The sequence below is a fragment of the Bombina bombina genome, chromosome 6 (genome assembly GCF_027579735.1).
Source record: "Bombina bombina isolate aBomBom1 chromosome 6, aBomBom1.pri, whole genome shotgun sequence".
NCBI lineage: Eukaryota > Metazoa > Chordata > Amphibia > Anura > Bombinatoridae > Bombina > Bombina bombina.
The window spans coordinates 562943704-562965642 of NC_069504.1; the positions used below are offsets into that span (position 1 = coordinate 562943704).

Consider the following 21939-nt stretch of genomic DNA (forward strand, 5'->3'; position numbering starts at 1 on the left):
AAGAATCTGTATTTTTCTATATTACTTTACCAAAAATGTCACCACCAAAATAATTTTTATAAACTAAGGATATGGGTCTTCATACATGATTAGACTGGAGAACTAACTACAGTGAATGTCCATGTGTGACCTTTATTTGTCCCCTATCAAGCCACAATAAAATCTTTTAAGCCTTTAACCTGCAGCAGGTGGTATGACAAGGATTTACAGGTTTGGCAGAAGTACAAATAATCGGCTAGATTACGAGTTTTGCGTTATGAGCTGTGCAGTGCTAACGTGCAGTTTATTCTCACCGCTCACTTTCCTGCAGCGCTGGTATTACGTGTTTTTACAAACCCGGCGTTAACAGGCAAGAAGTGAGCGTAGAGCAAAATTGCGCTCCATACTGCACTAAAATACCAGCGCTGCTTAAGTGAGTGGTGAGCTGGTTGTACGTGCTCATGCACGATTTCCCCATAGACATAAATGGGGAGAGCCGGCTGAGAAAAAGTCTAACACCTGCAAAAAAGCAGCGTACAACTCAGTAACGCAGCCCCATTGATTCCTATGGGGAAACTAAATTTATGTTTACACCTAACACCCTAACATGAACCCCGAGTCTAAACACCCCTAATCTTACACTTATTAACCCCTAATCTACCACCCCCAACATCGCCGCCACCTACATTATATTTATTAACCCCTAATCTGCCGCTCCGGACATCGCCACCACCTACATTATACTTATAAACCCCTAATCTGCTGCCCCCAACATCGCCGACACCTACATTATATTTATTAACCCCTAATCTCCGTTCCCCAATGTCGCCGCAACCTACCTACGTTTATTAACCCCTAATCTGCCGCCCCCAACGTCGCCGCCACTATTCTAAATTTATTAACCCCTAAACCTAAGTCTAACCCTAACACCCCCTAACTTAAATATAATTTAAATAAATGTAAATAAAATTTCTAACATTAACTAAATTATTCCTATTTAAAACTAAATACTTACCTATAAAATAAACCCCAAGCTAGCTACAATATAACTAATAGTTACATTGTAGCTATCTTAGGGTTTATTTTTATTTTACAGGCAAGTTTGTATTTATTTTAACTAGGTAGAATAGTTACTAAATAGTTATTAACTATTTAATAACTACCTAGCTAAAATAAATACAAATTGACCTGTTAAATAAAACCTAACCTAAGTTACACTAACACCTAACACTACACTACAATTAAATAAGGCCTAGATTTGGAGTTTTGCGGCCAAAGGGGTGCGTTAGCTACGTGTGCTTTTTTTTGGCCGCACCTTTTAAATACCGCTGGTATTTAGAGTTCACAGAAGGGCTGCGTTAGGCTCCAAAAAAGGAGCGTATAGCATATTTACCGCCACTGCAACTCTCAATACCAGCGGTGCTTACGGACGCGGCCAGCTTCAAAAACGTGCTCGTGCACGATTCCCCCATAGGAAACAATGGGACAGTTTGAGCTGAAAAAAACCTAACACCTGCAAAAAAGCAGCGTTCAGCTCCTAACGCTGTCCCATTGTTTCCTATGGGGAAACACTTCCTAAGTCTGCACCTAACACCCTAACATGTACCCCGAGTCTAAACACCCCTAACCTTACACTTATTAACCCCTAATCTGCCGCCCACGCTATTGCTGACACCTGCATATTTTTTTTAACCCCTAATCTGCCGCTCCGTACACCGCCGCAACCTACGTTATAGCTATGTACCCCTAATCTGCTGCCCCTAACACCGCCAACCCCTATATTTATTAACCCCTAATCTGCCCCCCACAACGTCGCCGCCAGCTACCTACAATAATTAACCCCTAATCTGCCGACCGGACCTCACCGCTACTCTAATAAATGTATTAACCCCTAAAGGTAAGTCTAACCCTAACCCTAACACCCCCCTAAGATAAATATAATTTAAATCTAATGAAATAAATTAACTCTTATTAAATAAATTATTCCTATTTAAAGCTAAATACTTGTAAAATAAACCCTAATATAGCTACAATATAACGAATAATTATATTGTAGCTATTTTAGGATTAATATTTATTTTACAGGCAACTTTGTATTTATTTTAACCAGGTACAAAAGCTATTAAATAGTTAAGAACTATTTAATTGCTACCTAGTTAAAATAATTACAAAATTACCTGTAAAATAAATCCTAACCTAAGTTACAAATACACCTACACTATCAATAAATTAAATAAACTACAAATATCTATCTAAAAATACAATTAAATAAACTAAACTAAATTACAAAAACAAACAAACACTAAATTACAAAAAATAAAACAAAGATTACAAGATTTTTAAGCTAATTACACCTATTCTAAGCCCCCTAATAAAATAATAAACCCCCAAAATAAAGAAAATGCCCTACCCTATTCTAAATTAAACAAGTTCAAAGCTCTTTTACCTTACCAGCCCTTAAAAGGGCCTTTTGCGGGGCATGCCCCAAAGAAAACTGCTCTTTTGCCTGAAAAACCCCCCACAATACCACCCCCCAACATTACAACCCACCACCCACATACCCCTAATCTAACCCAAACCCCCCTTAAATAAACCTAACACTACCCCCCTGAAGATCTCCCTACCTTGTCTTCACCCAACCAGGCCGAACTCCTCATCCGATCCGGGCGATGTCTATCCAAGCGGCAAAGAAGAATTCTTCATCCCGGCGATGTCTTTCTCCAAGCGGCAAAGAAGAAGTCTTCATCCCGGTGATGTCTTTCTCCAAGCGGCAGCAAAGTCTTCTTCCATCCGGCAGCATCTTCCATCAAGTGGCATCTTCAATCTTCTTTCTTCGCTCCTACAAATAAATACAATTAAATAAACTAACTAAAGTACAAAAAATAATAACTAAGTTACAAAAAATAAAAAAATATTTACAAACATTAGAAAAATATTATAACAATTTTAAGCTAATTACACCTACTCTAAGCCCCCTAATAAAATAACAAAGACCCCCAAAATAAAAAAATGCCCTACCCTATTCTAAAATAAAAAAAGTTCAAAGCTCTTTTACCTTACCAGCCCTTAAAAGGGCTTTTTGCGGGGCATGCCCCAAAGAATTCAGCTCTTTTGCCTGTAAAAAGAAAACATACAATACCCCCCCAACATTACAACCCACCACCCACATACCCCTAATCTAACCCAAATCCCCCTTAAATAAACCTAACACTAAGCCCCTGAAAATCTCCCTACCTTGTATTCACCACACCAGGTTCACCGATCCGTCCTTGCTCCGACGTCTTCATCCAAGCCCAAGCGGGGGCTGAAGATGTCCATGATCCGGCTGAAGTCTTCATCCAAGCGGAGGCTGAAGATGTCCATAATCCGGCTGAAGTCTTCATCCAAGCGGGGGCTGAAGATGTCCATGATCCCGCTGAAGTCTTCATCCAAGCGGGAGCTGAAGAGGTCCATGATCCGGCTGAAGTCTTCTATCAATCGGCATCTTCAATCTTCTTTCTTCCGGATCCATGTTCATCCCGCCGACGCGGAACATCCATCTTCACCAATGACTTCCCGACGAATGACGGTTCCTTTAAGAGACGTCATCCAAGATGGCGTCCCTCGAATTCCAGTTCAGATTCAAGTTCAATCCGATTGGCTGATCCAATCAGCCAATCAGATTGAGCTCGCATTCTATTGGCTGATCGGAACAGCCAATAGAATGCAAGCTCAATCTGATTGGCTGATTCCATCAGCCAATCAGAATTTTCCTACCTTAATACCGATTGGCTGATATAATCCTATCAGCCAATCGGAATTCGAGGGACGCCATCTTGGATGACGTCCCTTAAAGGAACCGTCATTCGTCAGGAAGTAATCTGTGAAGATGGATGTTCCGCGTGGGCGGAATGAACATGGATCCGGAAGAAAGAAGACTGAAGATGCCGCTTGATAGAAGACTTCAGCCGGATCATGGACCTCTTCAGCTCCCGCTTGGATGAAGACTTCAGCCGGATCATGGACCTCTTCAGCTCCCGCTTGGATGAAGACTTCAGCCGGATCATGGACATCTTCAGCCCCCGCTTGGGCTTGGATGAAGACGTCGGAGCAAGGACGGACCGGTGAACCCGGTGTGGTGAATACAAGGTAGGGAGATCTTCAGGGGCTTAGTGTTAGGTTTATTTAAGGGGGGTTTGGGTTAGATTAGGGGTATGTGGGTGGGGGGTTTTAATGTTGGGGGGGGTTGTATTTTTTTTTTACAGGCAAAAGAGCAGTTTTCTTTGGGGCATCCCCGCTAAAGGCCCTTTTAAGGGCTGGTAAGGTAAAAGAGCTTTGAACTTTTTAAATTTAGAATAGGGTAGGGCATTTTATTTTGGGGGTCTTTGCTATTTTATTAGAGGGCTTAGAGTAGGTGTAATTAGCTTAAAATTGTTATAATATTTTTCTAATGTCTGTAAATATTTTTTTTATTTTTTGTAACTTAGTTCTTTTATATTTTTTGTACTTTAGTTAGTTTATTTAATTGTATTTATTTGTAGGTATTGTATTGAATTTATTTATTGATAGTGTAGTGTTAGGTTTAATTGTAACTTAGGTTAGGATATATTTTACAGGTAATTTTGTAATTATTTTAACTAGGTAGCTATTAAATAGTTAATAACTATTTAATAGCTATTGTACCTGGTTAAAATAATTACAAAGTTGCCTGTAAAATAAATATTAATCCTAAAATAGCTACAATATAATTATTCGTTATATTGTAGCTATATTAGGATTTATTTTACATGTAAGTATTTAGCTTTAAATAGGAATAATTTATTTAATAAGAGTTAATTTATTTCGTAAGATTTAAATTATATTTAATTTAGGGGGGTGTTAGGGTTAGCATTTATTAGAGTAGCGGTGAGGTCCGGTCGGCAGATTAGGGGTTAATAATTGAAGTTAGGTGTCGGTGATGTTAGGGAGGACAGATTAGGGGTTAATACTATTTATGATAGGGTTATTGAGGCGGCAGTGAGGCGGATTAGGGGTTAATAACTTTATTATAGTAGCGGTGAGGTCCGGTCGGCATATTAGGGGTTAATAATTGTAGGTAAGGTAGCAGCGACGTTGGGGGGGCAGATTAGGGGTTAAAAAAATTTAATAGAGTGGCGGCGATGTGGGGGGACCTCGGTTTAGGGGTACATAGGTAGTTTATGGGTGTTAGTGTACTTTAGAGCACAGTAGTTAAGAGCTTTATGAACCGGCGTTAGCCCAGAAAGCTCTTAACTCCTGGCTTTTTTCTGTGGCTGGAGTTTTGTCGTTAGATTTCTAACGCTCACTTCAGCCAAGACTCCAAATACCGGCGTTAGAAAGATCCCATTGAAAAGATAGGATACGCAAATGGCGTAGGGGGATCTGCGGTATGGAAAAGTCGCGGCTGGAAAATGAGCGTTAGACCCTTTCCTGACTGACTCCAAATACCAGTGGGCGGTAAAAACCAGCGTTAGGAGCCTCTAACGCTGGTTTTGACGGCTAACGTAAAACTCCAAATCTAGGCGTAACTTACCTAAATTAAATACAATTAAATAAAATAAAATTAGCTAAATTACCAAAAAAACAAACACTAAATTCCAGAAAATAAAAAACAAATTACAAGATCTTTAAACTAATTACACCTAATCTAATAGTCCTATCAAAATAAAAAAAAAACTAGCCTAAACAAAACTACCAATAGCCCTTAAAAGGGCCTTTTGAGGGGCATTGCCCCAAAGAAATCAGCTCTTTTACCTGTAAAAAAAAATACAAACAACCCTCCCAACAGTAAAACCCACCACCCATACAACCAAACCCCCCAAATAAAAGCCTAACTAAAAAAAAACTATGCTCCCCATTGGCCTGAAAAGGGCATTTGGATGGAAAAGGGCATTTAGCTCTATTGCAGCCCAAAGCACCCTTAAAAAATCCTAACGCTAACCCCCGAAGATTCACTTACCGGGAGAAGTCTTCATCCAAGTGGCAAGATATCCTCAACGAAGCCGGCAGAAGTGGTCCTCCAGACGGGCAGAAGTCTTCATCCAGACAGCATCTTCTATCTACATCCTTCCGACGCGGAGCGGGTCCATCTTCAAGACATCCGGCGCGGAGCATCCTCTTCAATCGACGGCTTCTTCAGAATGAATAATTCTTTAAGTGACGTCATCCAAGATGCAATCAGCCAATAGGATTGAGCTGGCATTCTATTGGCTGTTCCAATCAGCCAATAGAATGCGAGCTCAATCCTATTGGCTGATTGGGTCAGCCAATAGGATTGAAGTTCAATCCTATTGGCTGATTGCATCAGCCAATAGGATTTGTTCTACCTTAATTCCGATTGGCTGATAGAATTCTATCAGCCAATCGGAATCTTAGGGACGCCATCTTGGATGACGTCACTTAAAGGTACATTCATTCCGAAGAAGCCGTCGATTAAAGAGGGTGCTCCACACCGGATGTCTTGAAGATGGAGCCACTCCACGTTGGAAGGATGAAGATAGAAGATGCCGTCTGGATGAAGACTTCTGCCCGTCTGGAGGACCACTTCTGCCAGCTTCATTGAGGACATCTTGCCGCTTGGATGATGACTTCTCCCGGTAAGTGAATCGTCAGGGGTTAGTGTTAACATTTTTTAAGGGTGTATTGGGTGGGTTTTATTTTTTAGGTTAGGGCTTTGGGCAGCAATAGAGCTAAATGCCCTTTTAAGGGCAATGCCTATCCAAATGCCCTTTTCAGGGCAATGGGAAGCTTAGGTTTTTTTAGTTAGGCTTTTATTTGGGGGGTTGGTTGTGTGGGTGATGGGTTTTTTTTATTTTGGGGGGGCTTTTTTAATTTTGATAGGGCTATTAGATTAGGTGTAATTAGTTTAAAGATCTAGTAATTTGTTTTTTATTTTCTGTAATTTAGTGTTTGTTTGTTTTTTGTAATTTAGCTAATTTTATTTAATTTATTTAATTGTATTTAATGTAGGGAATTTATTTAATTGTAGTGTAGTGTTAGGAGTTAGTGTAACTTAGGTTAGGTTTTATTTTACAGGTCAAGTTGTATTTATTTTAGCTAGGTAGTTATTAAATAGTTAATAACTATTTAGTAACTATTCTACCTAGTTAAAATAAATACAAACTTGCCTGCAAAATAAAAATAAACCCTAAGCTCAATACAATGTAACTATTAGTTATATTGTAGCTAGTTTAGGGTTTATTTTATAGGTAAGTATTTAGTTTTAAATAGGAATAATTTAGGTAATGATAGTAATTTTATTTAGATTTATTTAAATTATATTTAAGTTAGGGGGTGTTAGGGTTAGACTTAGGTTTAGGGGTTAATAAATTTAGAATAGTGGCGGCAACGTTGGGGGCGGCAGATTAGGGGTAAATGTAGGTAGGTTGCAGTGACATTGGGGGAGGAGATTAGGGGTTAATAAATATAATGTAGGTGTCGGCGATGTTGGGGGCAGCAGATTAGAGGTTAATAAATATAATGTAGGTGGCGGCGATGTCCAGAGCGGAAGATTAGGGCTTAATAAGTATAATGTGGTGGCGATGTTGGGGCAGCAGATTAGGGGTTAATAGTGTTTGTGAGGCGGGAGTGCGGCGGTTTAGGGGTTAATATGTTTAATATAGTGGCGGCAAATGTTTATTATAGTGTTTGCGATGCGGGAGGGCCTCGGTTTAGGGGTTAATAGGTAGTTTATGGGTGTTAGTGTACTTTTTAGCACTTTAGTTATGAGTTTTATGCTACAGCGTTGTAACATAAAACTCATAACTACTGACTTTAAAATGCCGTACGAATCTTGACGGGGTAGGGTGTACCGCTCACTTTTTGGCCTCCCAGGACAAACTCGTAATACCGGCGCTATGGAAGTCCCATAGAAAAAAGGCTTTACAAAATTTACGTAAGTTGGTTTGCGGTAAGGCCAAAAAAGTGTGCGGTGCCCCTAAACCTGCAAGACTGCAAGATTTGTAATACCAGCGGGCGTTAAAAAGCAGTGTTAGGACCTGTTAACGCTGCTTTTTAAGCTTACCGCAAAACTCGTAATCTAGCTGAATGTTTGTACAACATACTTAACTGCTGTAAGTTGAACAGAAGTTTGATGCAGTGAAAGTTATTTTACTATGTAGAGGAAGAGGTGATAATCTGCTTGCTAGCAGGCATTGGTGGCTTTTCTTACATGGATTTGCTATAGTATACAAGAAAGGACATTCTTAGGGGGAAAAATGTATTTCATAAGAGCATTTTATTTTTAAATAAATTCCTTCTTTAATTATGTAATTAACATATTCAAATGGTTTATACTTGCAGCCATGTTGTTCTTCTGCAATACCTCAGTCTGCTCTAGATGAGAATTTGGTCAGTGACTAGAGCATATGCATATATGCCTGCTTCTTATTCAGTGGGGTACTCAATATTCTGCTGCCCCCCAGGTTTTAGGCCCTTTTTGGACATAATATGTTTTGTTGAGCATGTAAAGTGACTTTTTGTTTATCATGGCATTTCCAAAGTAAATGTTCATGTTCAAGTGTGCATATATGTATGTATGTGTGAAGTGTGGGTGTGTGTAGTGCAGTGTGCGGATATGTGTGGGTGTAGTGAGTATATGTGTAGTGAGACTCAAAAAGTGCTGCCCCGGGCTATGGTCTAAGATGGCCGCTAAAATGGGAGTTCTGTAAAACAGATACACAATCCGCCTATACAGGGAGTGCAGAATTATTAGGCAAGTTGTATTTTTGAGGATTAATTTTATTATTGAACAACAACCATGTTCTCAATAAACCCAAAAAACTAATTAATATCAAAGCTGAATATTTTTGGAAGTAGTTTTTAGTTTGTTTTTAGTTTTAGCTATTTTAGGGGGATATCTGTGTGTGCAGGTGACTATTACTGTGCATAATTATTAGGCAACTTAACAAAAAACAAATATATACCCATTTCAATTATTTATTTTTACCAGTGAAACCAATATAACATCTCAACATTCACAAATATACATTTCTGACATTCAAAAACAAAACAAAAACAAATCAGTGACCAATATAGCCACCTTTCTTTGCAAGGACACTCAAACGCCTGCCATCCATGGATTCTGTCAGTGTTTTGATCTGTTCGCCATCAACATTGCGTGCAGCAGCAACCACAGCCTCCCAGACACTGTTCAGAGAGGTGTACTGTTTTCCCTCCTTGTAAATCTCACATTTGATGATGGAACAAAGGTTCTCAATGGGGTTCAGATCAGGTGAACAAGGAGGCCATGTCATTAGATTTTCTTCTTTTATACCCTTTCTTGCCAGCCACGCTGTGGAGTACTTGGACGCGTGTGATGGAACATTGTCCTGCATGAAAATCATGTTTTTCTTGAAGAATGTAGACTTCTTCCTGTACCACTGCTTGAAGAAGGTGTCTTCCGGAAACTGGCAGTAGGACTGGGAGTTGAGCTTGACTCCATCCTCAACCCGAAAAGGCCCCACAAACTCATCTTTGATGATACCAGCCCAAACCAGTACTCCACCTCCACCTTGCTGGCATCTGAGTCGGACTGGAGCTCTCTGCCCTTTACCAATCCAGCCATGGGCCCATCCATCTGGCCCATCAAGACTCACTCTCATTTCATCAGTCCATAAAACCTTAGAAAAATCAGTCTTGAGATATTTCTTGGCCCAGTCTTGACGTTTCAGCTTGTGTGTCTTGTTCAGTGGTGGTCGTCTTTCAGCCTTTCTTACCTTGGCCATGTCTCTGAGTATTGCACACCTTGTGCTTTTGGGCACTCCAGTGATGTTGCAGCTCTGAAATATGGCCAAACTGGTGGCAAGTGGCATCTTGGCAGCTGCACGCTTGACTTTTCTCAGTTCATGGGCAGTTATTTTGCGCCTTGGTTTTTCCACACGCTTCTTGCGACCCTGTTGACTATTTTGAATGAAAAGCTTGATTGTTCGATGATCACGCTTCAGAAGCTTTGCCATTTTAAGAGTGCTGCATCCCTCTGCAAGATATCTCACTATTTTTGACTTTTCTGAGCCTGTCAAGTCCTTCTTTTGACCCATTTTGCCAAAGGAAAGGAAGTTGCCTAATAATTATGCACACCTGATATAGGGTGTTGATGTCATAAGACCACACCCCTTCTCATTACAGAGATGCACATCACCTAATATGCTTAATTGGTAGTAGGCTTTCGAGCCTATACAGCTTGGAGTAAGACAACATGCATAAAGAGGATGATGTGGTCAAAATACTAATTTGCCTAATAATTCTGCACTCCCTGTAATCTGTAGACTGAATAGCGATCCAGCAAGGATTCATACTTCATGATGCAGGGGACACTACGCTGAATGGGCCCATATACCTTTTTTTTAATTTATAACGGGACTTCCCAGACTGGACTGCTGAGTATCTCTGGTGGCTCCTGAAGAGACAGATCTCAGCCCCCCCTCACCCCCTGGGAAACCGGGTAAGCAGAGTATACTGACATCCTCTGCATAACAACTAAAATACAAGCCTTATCTGCTGAACCTGAGCAGCAGATAACACCACAGATTTGATTACTTCATGGCACTTGTGGGTGATACGGAAAAGAAGCCCTCCAGGTCTACTATGGCGGGGGAGAAAGCTTCAAGGGTGCAGCATGGTGCCCAACAGCTGTGTGATGGGAACACACACATAAATATGGAGGAGACACTGTATCTACAGGTGCAAGCCTTATTTGCCAAGTTTGAACAACAGATGCACTATAGATTTGCCGTTGCTCAGTGTGAAGAAGAGGAGCATGCTGAGCCTAATATGGCGGAAGACATAGGTTTTGGCTCGCAGAAAAGTGTCACGCAACCAAGTGAGTGCCGTGTTTTTACAGAGGCTAGACATATGCGGAGCTGTGCACCTGAGATAGAGGAGACAGGCATAGAGGAACGAAAGCGTACAAATTGCCGTATCTAGTTGCCTGCATTTTGGATGAGCTTCTGCCTAACACACATAAGTTTATGTATATAATGGGGCCATCTACAGCTAAAGCCCGAGTTGGTTTAAAAAATAGATCCCAAAATGAACACGACATAGGCTATTCAATCTAGGATTGAGAAACTGCAAACGGTGCGGACGAATAGACCAGGAGCCGCCTGTGAATATCAGGAAATTACAGATATTCTGGTTTGTGTGGTCGTATCGGGGATAGCGGCCGGCTCCCATGGGTGCGGCCCTATTCTATCTCAGAGTCCGGAGTCTATCTTCCCGATGCAGTCTAGCCTTTCCACACGTGTCTCTAGGGCCTGGAGAGTTGGTGTGGGCTAGCTTGGTGACTTGATCCTGGGACCTAAGACGTTGCTGGTAACTTGGTACTTATAGGAATCAACATTTTCAACTTGGTTTTGTATGCTTATATGCCGTGAAAAGGTCTGTTGATTCATGCCAGCACCCTATTTTTTCACTACTGATGGACAGCTACTGATATGTTTGGTACAGCACGCTGTGGATATTTGTGATCATTCAGATAATGCATAAGTTGTATCAGGGAGTGCTAGGTCTCTCAAGGGTAGCACAATGGAGATGCCTGTTTGTAGTTATAGCATTACTAGTCGATAAGCCTGCCCAGAGGGCAGTCTAATTCTTTTTTAAGCTACAGATGTAGAAACAACATATTTTGTAACTCTTCTTTAATATAAAAATTTAAGCTACAGGTGTAGCAATACTATAATTTTAATGGACTACTATCTTAAATATATCAAAAATATTTTCTATATAATAAACTTCAGATATAGCCACACTCTAATTAAACAAACTACTGTCCTAAATAAATACAAAGTTTCTTCTCTTTAAATTATATCTAAGTATATTTCTTTATATACATAACCCCTAAACCGCAAAACCCCTACATTGCAATAAATCTATTTACCCTATTAACCCCTAAACCGCAAAACCCCTACATTGCAATAAACCTATTTACCCTATTAACCACTAAACCGCAAAACCCCTACATCGCAATAAACCTATTTAACTTATTAACCTTTTAAACCGCCAAAACCCACAATGCAAATAACTATTTAAATAACTAAGTACAGTACACTAACCTAACACCCCCTAACCTAACAACCCTTAACTTAACACCCCATTAAATAAACCCATATTACCTAAACTAATACATTCTAAGGTTACAAAAAAAAAATAAGTTTACAAAAAATAAAAAAAGCTAACATTACAGAAAATAAAAAAATCAAATTACCAAATTTATCAAAATTAAACCTAATCCCTATGAAAATAAAAATAACCCTCCCAAAATAAAAACACCCCCTACTCTTATTTAAAGGGACAGTCTAGGCCAAAATAAACTTTCATGATTCAGATAGGGCATGTAATTTTAAACAATTTTCCAATTTACTTTTATCACCAATTTTTCTTTGTTCTCTTGGTATTCATATGCTAATATGGAGGTTCATATGCTAATTTCTTAGACCTTGAAGGCTGCCTCTTAAGAATGCATTTTAGCAGGTTTTTCACCACCAGAGGGTGTTAAAGTTTTTCATATAGATAACACTGTGCTCATGCACGTGAAGTTACCTGGGAGCCATCACTGATTGGCTAAACTGCAAGTCTGTCAAAAGAACTGAAATAAAGGGGCAGTTTGCAGAGGCTTAGATACAAGATAATCACAGAGGTAAAAAATATATAAATATAACTGTGTTAGTTATGCAAAACTGGGGAATGGGTAAAAAAGGGATTATCTTTCTTTTTAAACAATAACAATTCTGGTGTAGACTGTCCCTTTAAAAGGGCTTATTGCAGGGCATTGCCCCAAGATAATCAGCTCTTTTTTCAAGAAAATACACAAAGCCACCCCTAACAGTAACCCCCCCAAATACAATAACCTAATACTAAAAAAAACTAAACTACCCATTGCCCTGAAAAGGGCATTTGTTTGGGCATTGCCCTTAAAAGGGCATTTAGCTTTTTTTCTGCCCATCCCTAATCTAAATAAAACAAATCCCCCCAAATAACCCTTAAAAAATCCTAAATCTAACCCCCAGGTTGGTAAACCACCAGTAGCCCTTAAAGGGATTTTTGCAGGGCATTGCCTCAAGATAATCTGCTCTTTTACAAAAAATACACAAAGTCCCCCCTAACAGTAAAACCCCCCACCCACCAAACCCCCCAAAATAAAAGAACCTAACACTAAAAAACCTAAACTACCCATTGCTCTGAAAAGGGCATTTTAGCTCTTTTACTGCCCATCCCTAATCTAAATAAAACAACCCCCCCCCCAAATAAAACATAAAAAACCCTAAGTCTAACCCCCAGGTTGCTACTAACCGTTCCTGAAGTTCGGCGGAGAAGGTCCTGTTCCAGGCGGTGAAGTCTTCTTCCAAGCGCAACCTCTTCTTCTTCCAGGAACACCCTGCACGGAGCGGAGCTGAAGACCGGCGACCCTGGAACTGAAGACCGGTGACCGCGGAGCCATGGAGCGTGGAGGATCCTCTTTGTACGATCTCCGCCGTACACTGAATAGTGAATTCAAGGTACGCAATTAAAGATGGCGTCCCTTGAATTCCTATTGGCTGATTTGATTTTTCCAATTCAAATCAGACAATAGAATGAAAGCTACTCAAATCCTATTGGCTGTTTGAATTAGCCAATAGGATGAGAGCAAGTGAAATTTTATTGGCTATTCAAATCAGCCAATAGAATTTCACTTGCTCTCATGCTATTGGCTAATTTAAATAGCCAATAGGATTTAAGTAGCTTTCATCCTATTGGCTGATTTGAATTCGAAAAATCAAATCAGCCAATAGAATATCAAGGGACGCCATCTTTAATCGCGTACCTTGAATTCACTATTCAGTGTACGGCAGAGATCATACAAAGAGTATCCTCCACGCTCCGTGGCCGCCGGTCTTCAGTTCCAGGGTCGCCGGTCTTCGGGTCCGCTGTCTTCCGTCTTCAGCTCCGCTCCGCACAGGATGTTCCTGGAAGAAGAAGATGTTGCGCTTGGAAGAAGACTTCACCTGGAACAGGACCTTCTCCACCGAACTTCAGGAACAGTGAGTACCAACCTGGGAGTTAGATTTAGGATTTTTTAAGGTTTTTTGGGGGGGATTTGTTTTATTTAGATTAGGTGGGGCAGAAAAAAAGCTAAATGCCCATTTAAGGGCAATGCCCAAACAAATGCCCTTTTCAGGGCAATGGGTAGTTTAGGTTTTTTAGTGTTAGGTTATTTTATTTGGGGGGGGTTTGGTGGGTGGGGGTCTTTTTACTGTTAGGGGGGCTTTGTGTATTTTCTTGAAAAAGAGCTGATTATCTTGGGGAAATGCCCTGCAAAAAGCCCTTTTAAGGGCTACTGGTAGTTTATTATTAGAGTAGGGGGTGTTTTTATTTTGGGGGGTCTTTTTTATTTTCATAGGGATTATGTTTAATTTTGTTAAATTTGGTCATTTGATTTTTTATTTTCTGTAATGTTTGCTTTTTTTATTTTTTGTTAAATTAGGCCTAGATTACGAGTTGTGCGTTAGCCTTAAAAAGCAGCGTTAAGAGGTCCTAACGCTGCTTTTTAACGCCCGCTGGGTCTTGAAGGTACAGGTGTACCGCTCACTTTTTTGGCCAGACTGGGAAATACCGCAAATCCACTTACGTCAATTGCGTACCCTATATTTTCAATGGGACTTGCATAGCGCCGGTATTACGAGTCTGACCAAAAGTGAGCGGTAAACCCTCTCCTGTCAAGCTTGGTACCGCATTTAAAAGTCAGTAGTTAAGAGTTTTACACTACAACGCCGTAGCATAAAAATCTTAACTAAAGTGCTAAAAAGTACACTAACACCCATAAACTACCTATTAACCCCTAAACCGAGCCCCCCCCCACATTGCAAACACTAAAATAAATATTTTAACCCCTAATCTGCCGAACCGGACATCGCCGCCACTATAATAAATATATTAACCCCTAAACCGCTGCACTCCCGCATGGCAAACACTATTTAAATATTAACCCCTAATCTGCCGGCCCTAACATCGCCGCCACCTACCTACATTTATTAACCCCTAATCTGTCGCCCCCAATGTTGCCGCTACTATAATAAAGTTATTAACCCCTAAACCTAAGTCTAACCCTAACCCTAACACCCCTAACTAAAAATCTAAATAAAATTACTACAATTAACTAAATTATTCCTATTTAAAACTAAATACTTACCTATAAAATAAACTATAAGCTAGCTACAATATAACTAATAGTTACATAGTAGCTAGCTTAGGGTTTATTTTTATTTTACAGGCAACTTTGTATTTATTTTAACTAGGTACAATAGTTATTAAATAGTTATTAACTATTTAATAACTACCTAGTTAAAATAAAGACAAATTTACCTGTAAAATAAAACCTAACCTAAGTTACAATTACACCTAACACTACACTACAATTAAATTAATTACCTAAATTAAATACAATTAATTTCAATTAAATAAAATTATCTAAAGTACAAAAACAAACACTAAATTACAGAAAATAATAAAGAAATTACAAGATTTTTAAACTAATTACACCTAATCTAATCCCCCTAACAAAATAAAAAGCCCCTTTAAAATAAAAAAGCCCTACCCTACACTAAATTACAAATAGCCCTTAAAAGGGCCTTTTGCGGGGCATTGCCTCAAAGTAATCAGCTCTTTTACCTAAAAAAAAATTACAATCCCACCCAACATTAAAACCCACCACCCACACAACCAACCCTACTCTAAAACCCAGCCAATCCCCCCTTAAAAACACTAACCCCCTGAAGATCACCTTACCGGGAGATGTCTTCACCCAACCGGGCTGAAGTCCTCAACAAAGCCGGGAGAAGTCTTCATCCAAGCCAGGCAAAGTGGTCCTCCAGACGGGCAGAAGTCTTCATCCAGACGGCATCTTCTATCTTCATCCATCCGGCGTGGAGCGGGTCCATCTTCAAGACATCCGACGCGGATCATCCTCTTCTTTCCACGGCCGATGACTGAATGAAGGTTCCTTTAAATTACGTCATCCAAGATGGCGTCCCTTCAATTCCGATTGGCTGATAGAATTCTATCAGCCAATCGGAATTAAGGTAGAAAAAATACTATTGGCTGATGCAATCAGCCAATAGGATTGAACTTCAATCCTATTGGCTGATTCAATCAGCCAATAGGATTGAGCTGGCATTCTATTGGCTGTTCTAATCAGCCAATAGAATGCCAGTTCAATCCTATTGGCTGATTGCATCAGCCAATAGAATTTTTCTACCTTAATTCCGATTGGCTGATAGAATTCTATCAGCCAATCGGAATTGAAGGGGCGCCATCTTGGATGACGTCATTTAAAGGAACCTTCATTCAGTCGTCGGATGAAGAAAGAAGAGGATGCTCCGCGTCGGATGTCTTGAAGATGCACCCGCTCCGCACCGGATGGATGAAGATAGAAGATGCCGTCTGGATGAAGACTTCTGCCCGTCTGGAGGACCTCTTCTTCCCGGCTTGGATGAAGACTTCTGCCCGTCTAGAGGACCACTTCGCCCGGCTTCGCTGAGGACTTCGACCCAGTTGGGTGAAGACTTCTCAAGGTAGGGTGATCTTCAAGGGGTTAGTGTTAGGTTTTATTAAGGGGGGATTGGGTGGGTTTTAGAGTAGGGTTGGTTGTGTGGGTTTTAATGTTGGGGGGTAGTGTACTTTTTTTTACAGGTAAAAAAGCTGATTACTTTGGGGCAATGCCCCGCAAAAGGCCATTTTAAGGGCTATTTGTAATTTAGTATAGGGTAGGGCTTTTTATTATTTTGGGGGGCTTTTTTATTTTATTAGGGGGATTAGATTAGGTGTAATTAGTTTTAAAAACTTGTAATTATTTTATTATTTTCTGTAATTTAGTGTTTGTTGTTTTTCGTACTTTAGATAATTGTATTTAATTGTAGTTAATTTAGGGAATTAATTTAATTATAGTGTAGTGTTAGGTGTAATTGTAACTTAGGTTAGGTTTTATTTTACAGGTAAATTTGTCTTTATTTTAACTAGGTAGCTATTAAATAGTTAATAACTATTTAATAACTATTCTACCTAGTTAAAATAAATACAAAGTTGCCTGTAAAATAAAAATAAATCCTAAGCTAGATACAATGTAACTATTTTTTATATTGTATCTAGCTTAGGGTTTATTTTATAGGTAAGTATTTAGTTTTAAATAGGAATTATTTAGTTAATTGTAGTAATTTTATTTAGATTTATTTAAATTATATTTACGTTAGGGAGGTTAGGGTTTAATAACTTTAATATAGTGGCGGCGACGTTGGGGGCGGCAGATTAGGGGTTAATAAATGTAGTTAGGTTGCGGCGACATTGGGGAAGGCAGGTTAGGGGTTAATAAATATAATGTAGGGTTCGGCGATGTTGGGGGCAGCAGATTAGGGGTTCATAACTATAATGTAGGTGGCGGCGGTGTCCGGAGTGGCAGATTGGGGTTAATAATATAATGTAGGTGTCAGAGATGTCGGGGACGGCAGATTAGCGGTTAATAAGTGTAAGATTAGGGGTGTTTAGACTCAGGGTTCATGTTAGGGTGTTAGGTGTAGACATAAATTTTATTTCCCCATAGGAATCAATGGGGCTGCGTTAGGAGCTGAACACTTCTTTTTTGCAGGTGTTAGGTTTTTGTTCAGCCGGCTCTCCCCCATTGATTCCTATGGGGAAATCGTGTACGAGCACATTTTGCCAGCTCACCGCTAACGTAAGCAGCGCTGGTATTGAGGTGAGATGTGGAGCAAAATTTTGCTCTCCGCTCACTTTTCTGCGGCTAACGCCGGGTTTGTAAAAACCCGTAATACCAGCGTTGTCTGTAGGTGAGCATAAATTGCTCGTTAGCACCGCACACCATTACCGAAAAAACTCGTAATCTAGGCATGAGTCTTAACTTTCAACTTGTAATATTTGTGGTATTTAGCTCAGTCACAACATCCATTGAAAGTAATGGGTGCACTAGAGAGATATAGGCAGCGCTAAACCTTCTCTGGTAAATATTTTTTTACTATGGAGTTGTAATATCAATTTGTGTGCTATTTATAACACAGTCCAGCGATATTGCTATTGGGTTCCACGCCAGCATTATTGAACCACTTGTATCTTGAGTCAAATATTTTTTTTAATATTTTAATTTTATTGCTTTTTATTCTCTGCATTTATTCTACTTAAAAAAATAATATGCATGTTTTTTACATAAATGATGATGGTTTTTCACATTGCAAATACAATATTATGATGTCATTGATGATATATGCCTGTATGTGTGTGTGTGTATGTATATGTATATATATATATATATATATATTCTTCCCAACTGGTGGGACAAGATAGGAATTGGACACATTGTTGCCAAATACCTTGGGTTAGGAATTGTTGGCAATGCAAAAACCCTCCATGGTGGTGTGATTGTCATAGATCTGTTAAAAACATCATACTAGTAATCATTTTCTTTATTTACAGTATATACAGTCGTCACAATCTACAGTGTTACTGTTTTTTTTATTGTTCTTTGATAAAGCAGTATGATATCCTGTAATACTTCATTTATTATTCAGTGTGGGGTAATAAAAAAGCTACATGAATTAGAAGGTGATTAACAAAGGTGCATATAAGCACACTGTTTTTCTCATGTAAATAGATTATGCTTGTATAGGAAGTACAGCTATATTAACTTATTAAGTAAATGTACGACACTATATCTCTAGACAATGGCATATTTGACAAGGGTTTAAAGAGCAAAACATGGGCACTCCTTGGCCTTAACATTAGCTTGTTTTTATTAGGCAAATTATGTATATTCATGTGTAATATGTCAGAGGTTTTTTCATTATTATCCAACCAGAATGACCTTTGTTCCCCTGTATTTTCTGTCAATGTGCAGCTCTGTTTAAGCATATGTCAAAGTGCCAAATTTAACTATGAGAAGTTTGCATTCACATGCACAGCCTTCATATTATGTTTGTAAAAAATGCAAGACAGACATTATTCTATTGCCTGTATTCCATGTACAAAAAGCAGCAGATGTTACAGCCTATTATAGCTAGTGTTCCACAGGATACAACAAAAAGGATGAGGTGGACCGTAGAGGACTGAAGACATTGAAACACAAAAACTCACACACCCTTTACTTGTAAAGAATAGCAGTGCCAAATCAGATAAAAAGTACATGATGTACAAAGTGTAATTAGGGGTGGCTGCTGAATTTAGCATCTTACAGCATAAATAACATCTGCCTGTTTAATTTATCGGGTAGTGATATTTCGGTTTCTGAATATACACACACATTGTGTGTGTGTATGTATATATATCTATCTAAATATATACAGTATATATATTGATCTCTCTCTCTCTCTCTCTCTCTCTATATATATATATATATATATATATATATATATATATATATATATATATATATATATATATATATATATATATATATATAAATAAAAAGAGAGAAGCGCTTAACCTAGGAACGGAAAATAGCATAATGTTACCACCCAAGAAGCAGCCTCTTTTTGCTCAACATGTGCCTTTCACAGAGAAGAACTTTCCTGAAGCAGATCAGTCTGATCCTGACTTAACAGTACAGTCCAGCCTCAAAATACCAGGCAATCCCTCTCTGAACGAGAGAAACAGCGAAACCCCAGACGTACGTTTTGGCCTATTGTGGGCCTCGTCAGTGAGGTGCAGCCATATCCCTCTAGGCACACTGAGCAACGGGTCCACGTCTGGATTCCCGCATCACACTTAGGGAGACTTCCCCAAGTGTCATAATTTGCATAAAAAAAGAGAGAAGCGCTCAAACTGGGAACGAACAATAGCATAATAGCTTGTTCTATGGCTAGTTACCACCCAAGAAGCTGCCTGTTTTTGCTCAACATGTGCCTTTCACAGAGAAGAACTTTCCTGAAGCATATCAGTCTGATCCTGACTTAACAGTATATATATATATATATATATATATATATATATATATATATATATATATATATATATATATATATTAAGAAAGTGGAGCGAGATGACTTATAAGAATTGAAAAATCAGTTCCATTTCTGTTGTGGGTATTCTCAATAATAATTATTAGTGCAGACCCTCAGAGACAATATTTAAACAAAATATAAAGAATTAAGGAAATCGATAGGGCACTGGACAGTCCCATACAAAGCGAAGGGATACAGCACTCTTTTATATAATCAAAAAAGTTTTACTTAAATAGATGCATTGTGTGTTGAACTAATACTTGCACATCACACATAAAAACATTGTACATACTGCTGGCCAGCAAACAGATTCAAAGTAAATATCTCATTCCCATAGGTTGATAGTTTAGCACAATATACCGAATATGCTGTTGGCATTTAACATTGCACAAACTGTTCTGGTGAACTGCTTGTGCATTGCCGCACCCTGCAGATTTGCGTCCAATCGGCCACTAGTAGGGATGTCAATGAACCTGATCATATGCGATTGTGCGGATTGATATCCGCACCTAAAGGCTTGTGCGGAAACAGGGGTATTTGGCCCCTTTCGGGCCATGATAAATCTGCCCCGTGGGTTGTCTTCTTAAAATAGAAATATTATATATATATATATATAAATAAATAAATATATAGTTTACACTTTCATTCATTCTCCAGTATTTTGGGCAAGTGTTTCTCTAAAATTCCCTGTAGCGAAGGCGTTAAGATTGCTTGAGCAAAATCAATAGCACTTCTACTTTTGCACTCATATTACAAGTTATTTTTTATTTCTTGAGCACTAGGCTAGAAGGTGATAATATCTGCATGTCTGTGCTTAATTAATTTTACAGTGGCATTTTCTATTGTGCTTTTGCACAACACTTAACCCAGCAAATATAATACGAGCTAACAAAAATATTTGACGGCATTAAAATGCTCTGGAAAAATTTGTAACCATTCGCTTTTAATACAAGATTGTGTGTTATACTTAGATTAATTGTGCTGCACTTCTAATCTAGCCCACTGTTTGTTAATGTTAATAAACTTACCTTAGGCTCTCTATAAACATAATTTAGGCTCTCAAAATGTTTATATATTTTTAAATCTTTTAAATCCAGGCAGCTGGTTCATAATAAATGTATTATGTAAAACAGTTACCAGCTCAGCTACGAGGAAAACAATTGTGAAATGGTTCATTGATTAATGCTTTAAAAAAGTATAACTCTTTTTATTTTTTTACTAATTTCATTCCATATTTATGTTTATTTTTATTTTTTTTTGTTCTTTTAGGTTATCTCAAAGGTTAGAACTGAAAGAAGGAGAATAAAAAATGGATACATTTCATCTGAGAAAAATGTTTCTGATCCTCCAACACTTGTAAGATACCATTATTAGTTATATAATTATTTTGATGCATACAAGTTGTATTATAATTTCTACTTTATTTAACAGCAACGTATTCCAAAATTACCACATATTATTGGTTTTGTAGTTCTCAAAACTGTGAATTTGTGCCTGTAGAAATAACATGCCCCTTCACAGCTAAAATGGTGTTTAAACATAAACAATAAAGGGACATAAACCCAAAAGTTTTCTTTCATGATTCAGATAGACCATACAATTTTCAGATTTAATTATTTTATCAATTTGCTCTTGTTATCCTTTGCTGAAGGAGCAATGGTCTACTAGGATATAGCTGAATACAATGGTTGAGTGACAAGCAGCTGGCTCACAGCAGTACATTGCTCCTAAGCCTACCTATGTATGCTTTTCAACAATGGATACCTAAAGAACAAAGGATATTAGATAAGAGAAGTAAATTGGAAAGGTGTTAAATTGAATGTCTATCTGAATCATCAAAGTTTGTTTTTTTGACTGTCCCTTTAATGCCATTGCTCCCCTGCAAATCTCTGTACACAGAATCAACCCCTTACAAAGTTTCAAACTCAATAAATAGAAGCTAATCAAAGCTCTGAAATTGCGCGTTAAATTTGATTGCGCTTAAGTGAAT

The 21939-nt window shown here is 38.6% G+C and overlaps 1 protein-coding gene across 2 annotated transcripts in view; it reads left to right on the forward strand.

Annotated features, from left to right (window-relative positions):
* The window catches only part of MYZAP (myocardial zonula adherens protein), a 254337-nt gene that overhangs the window by 119147 nt on the left and 113251 nt on the right, over positions 1 to 21939 (forward strand). For both annotated transcript variants that reach the window (XM_053717520.1, XM_053717519.1), the window contains exon 3: positions 21219 to 21305. In XM_053717520.1, coding sequence (XP_053573495.1) covers positions 21219 to 21305 — 87 coding nt within the window. The remainder of the gene's footprint in view (positions 1 to 21218; positions 21306 to 21939) is intronic.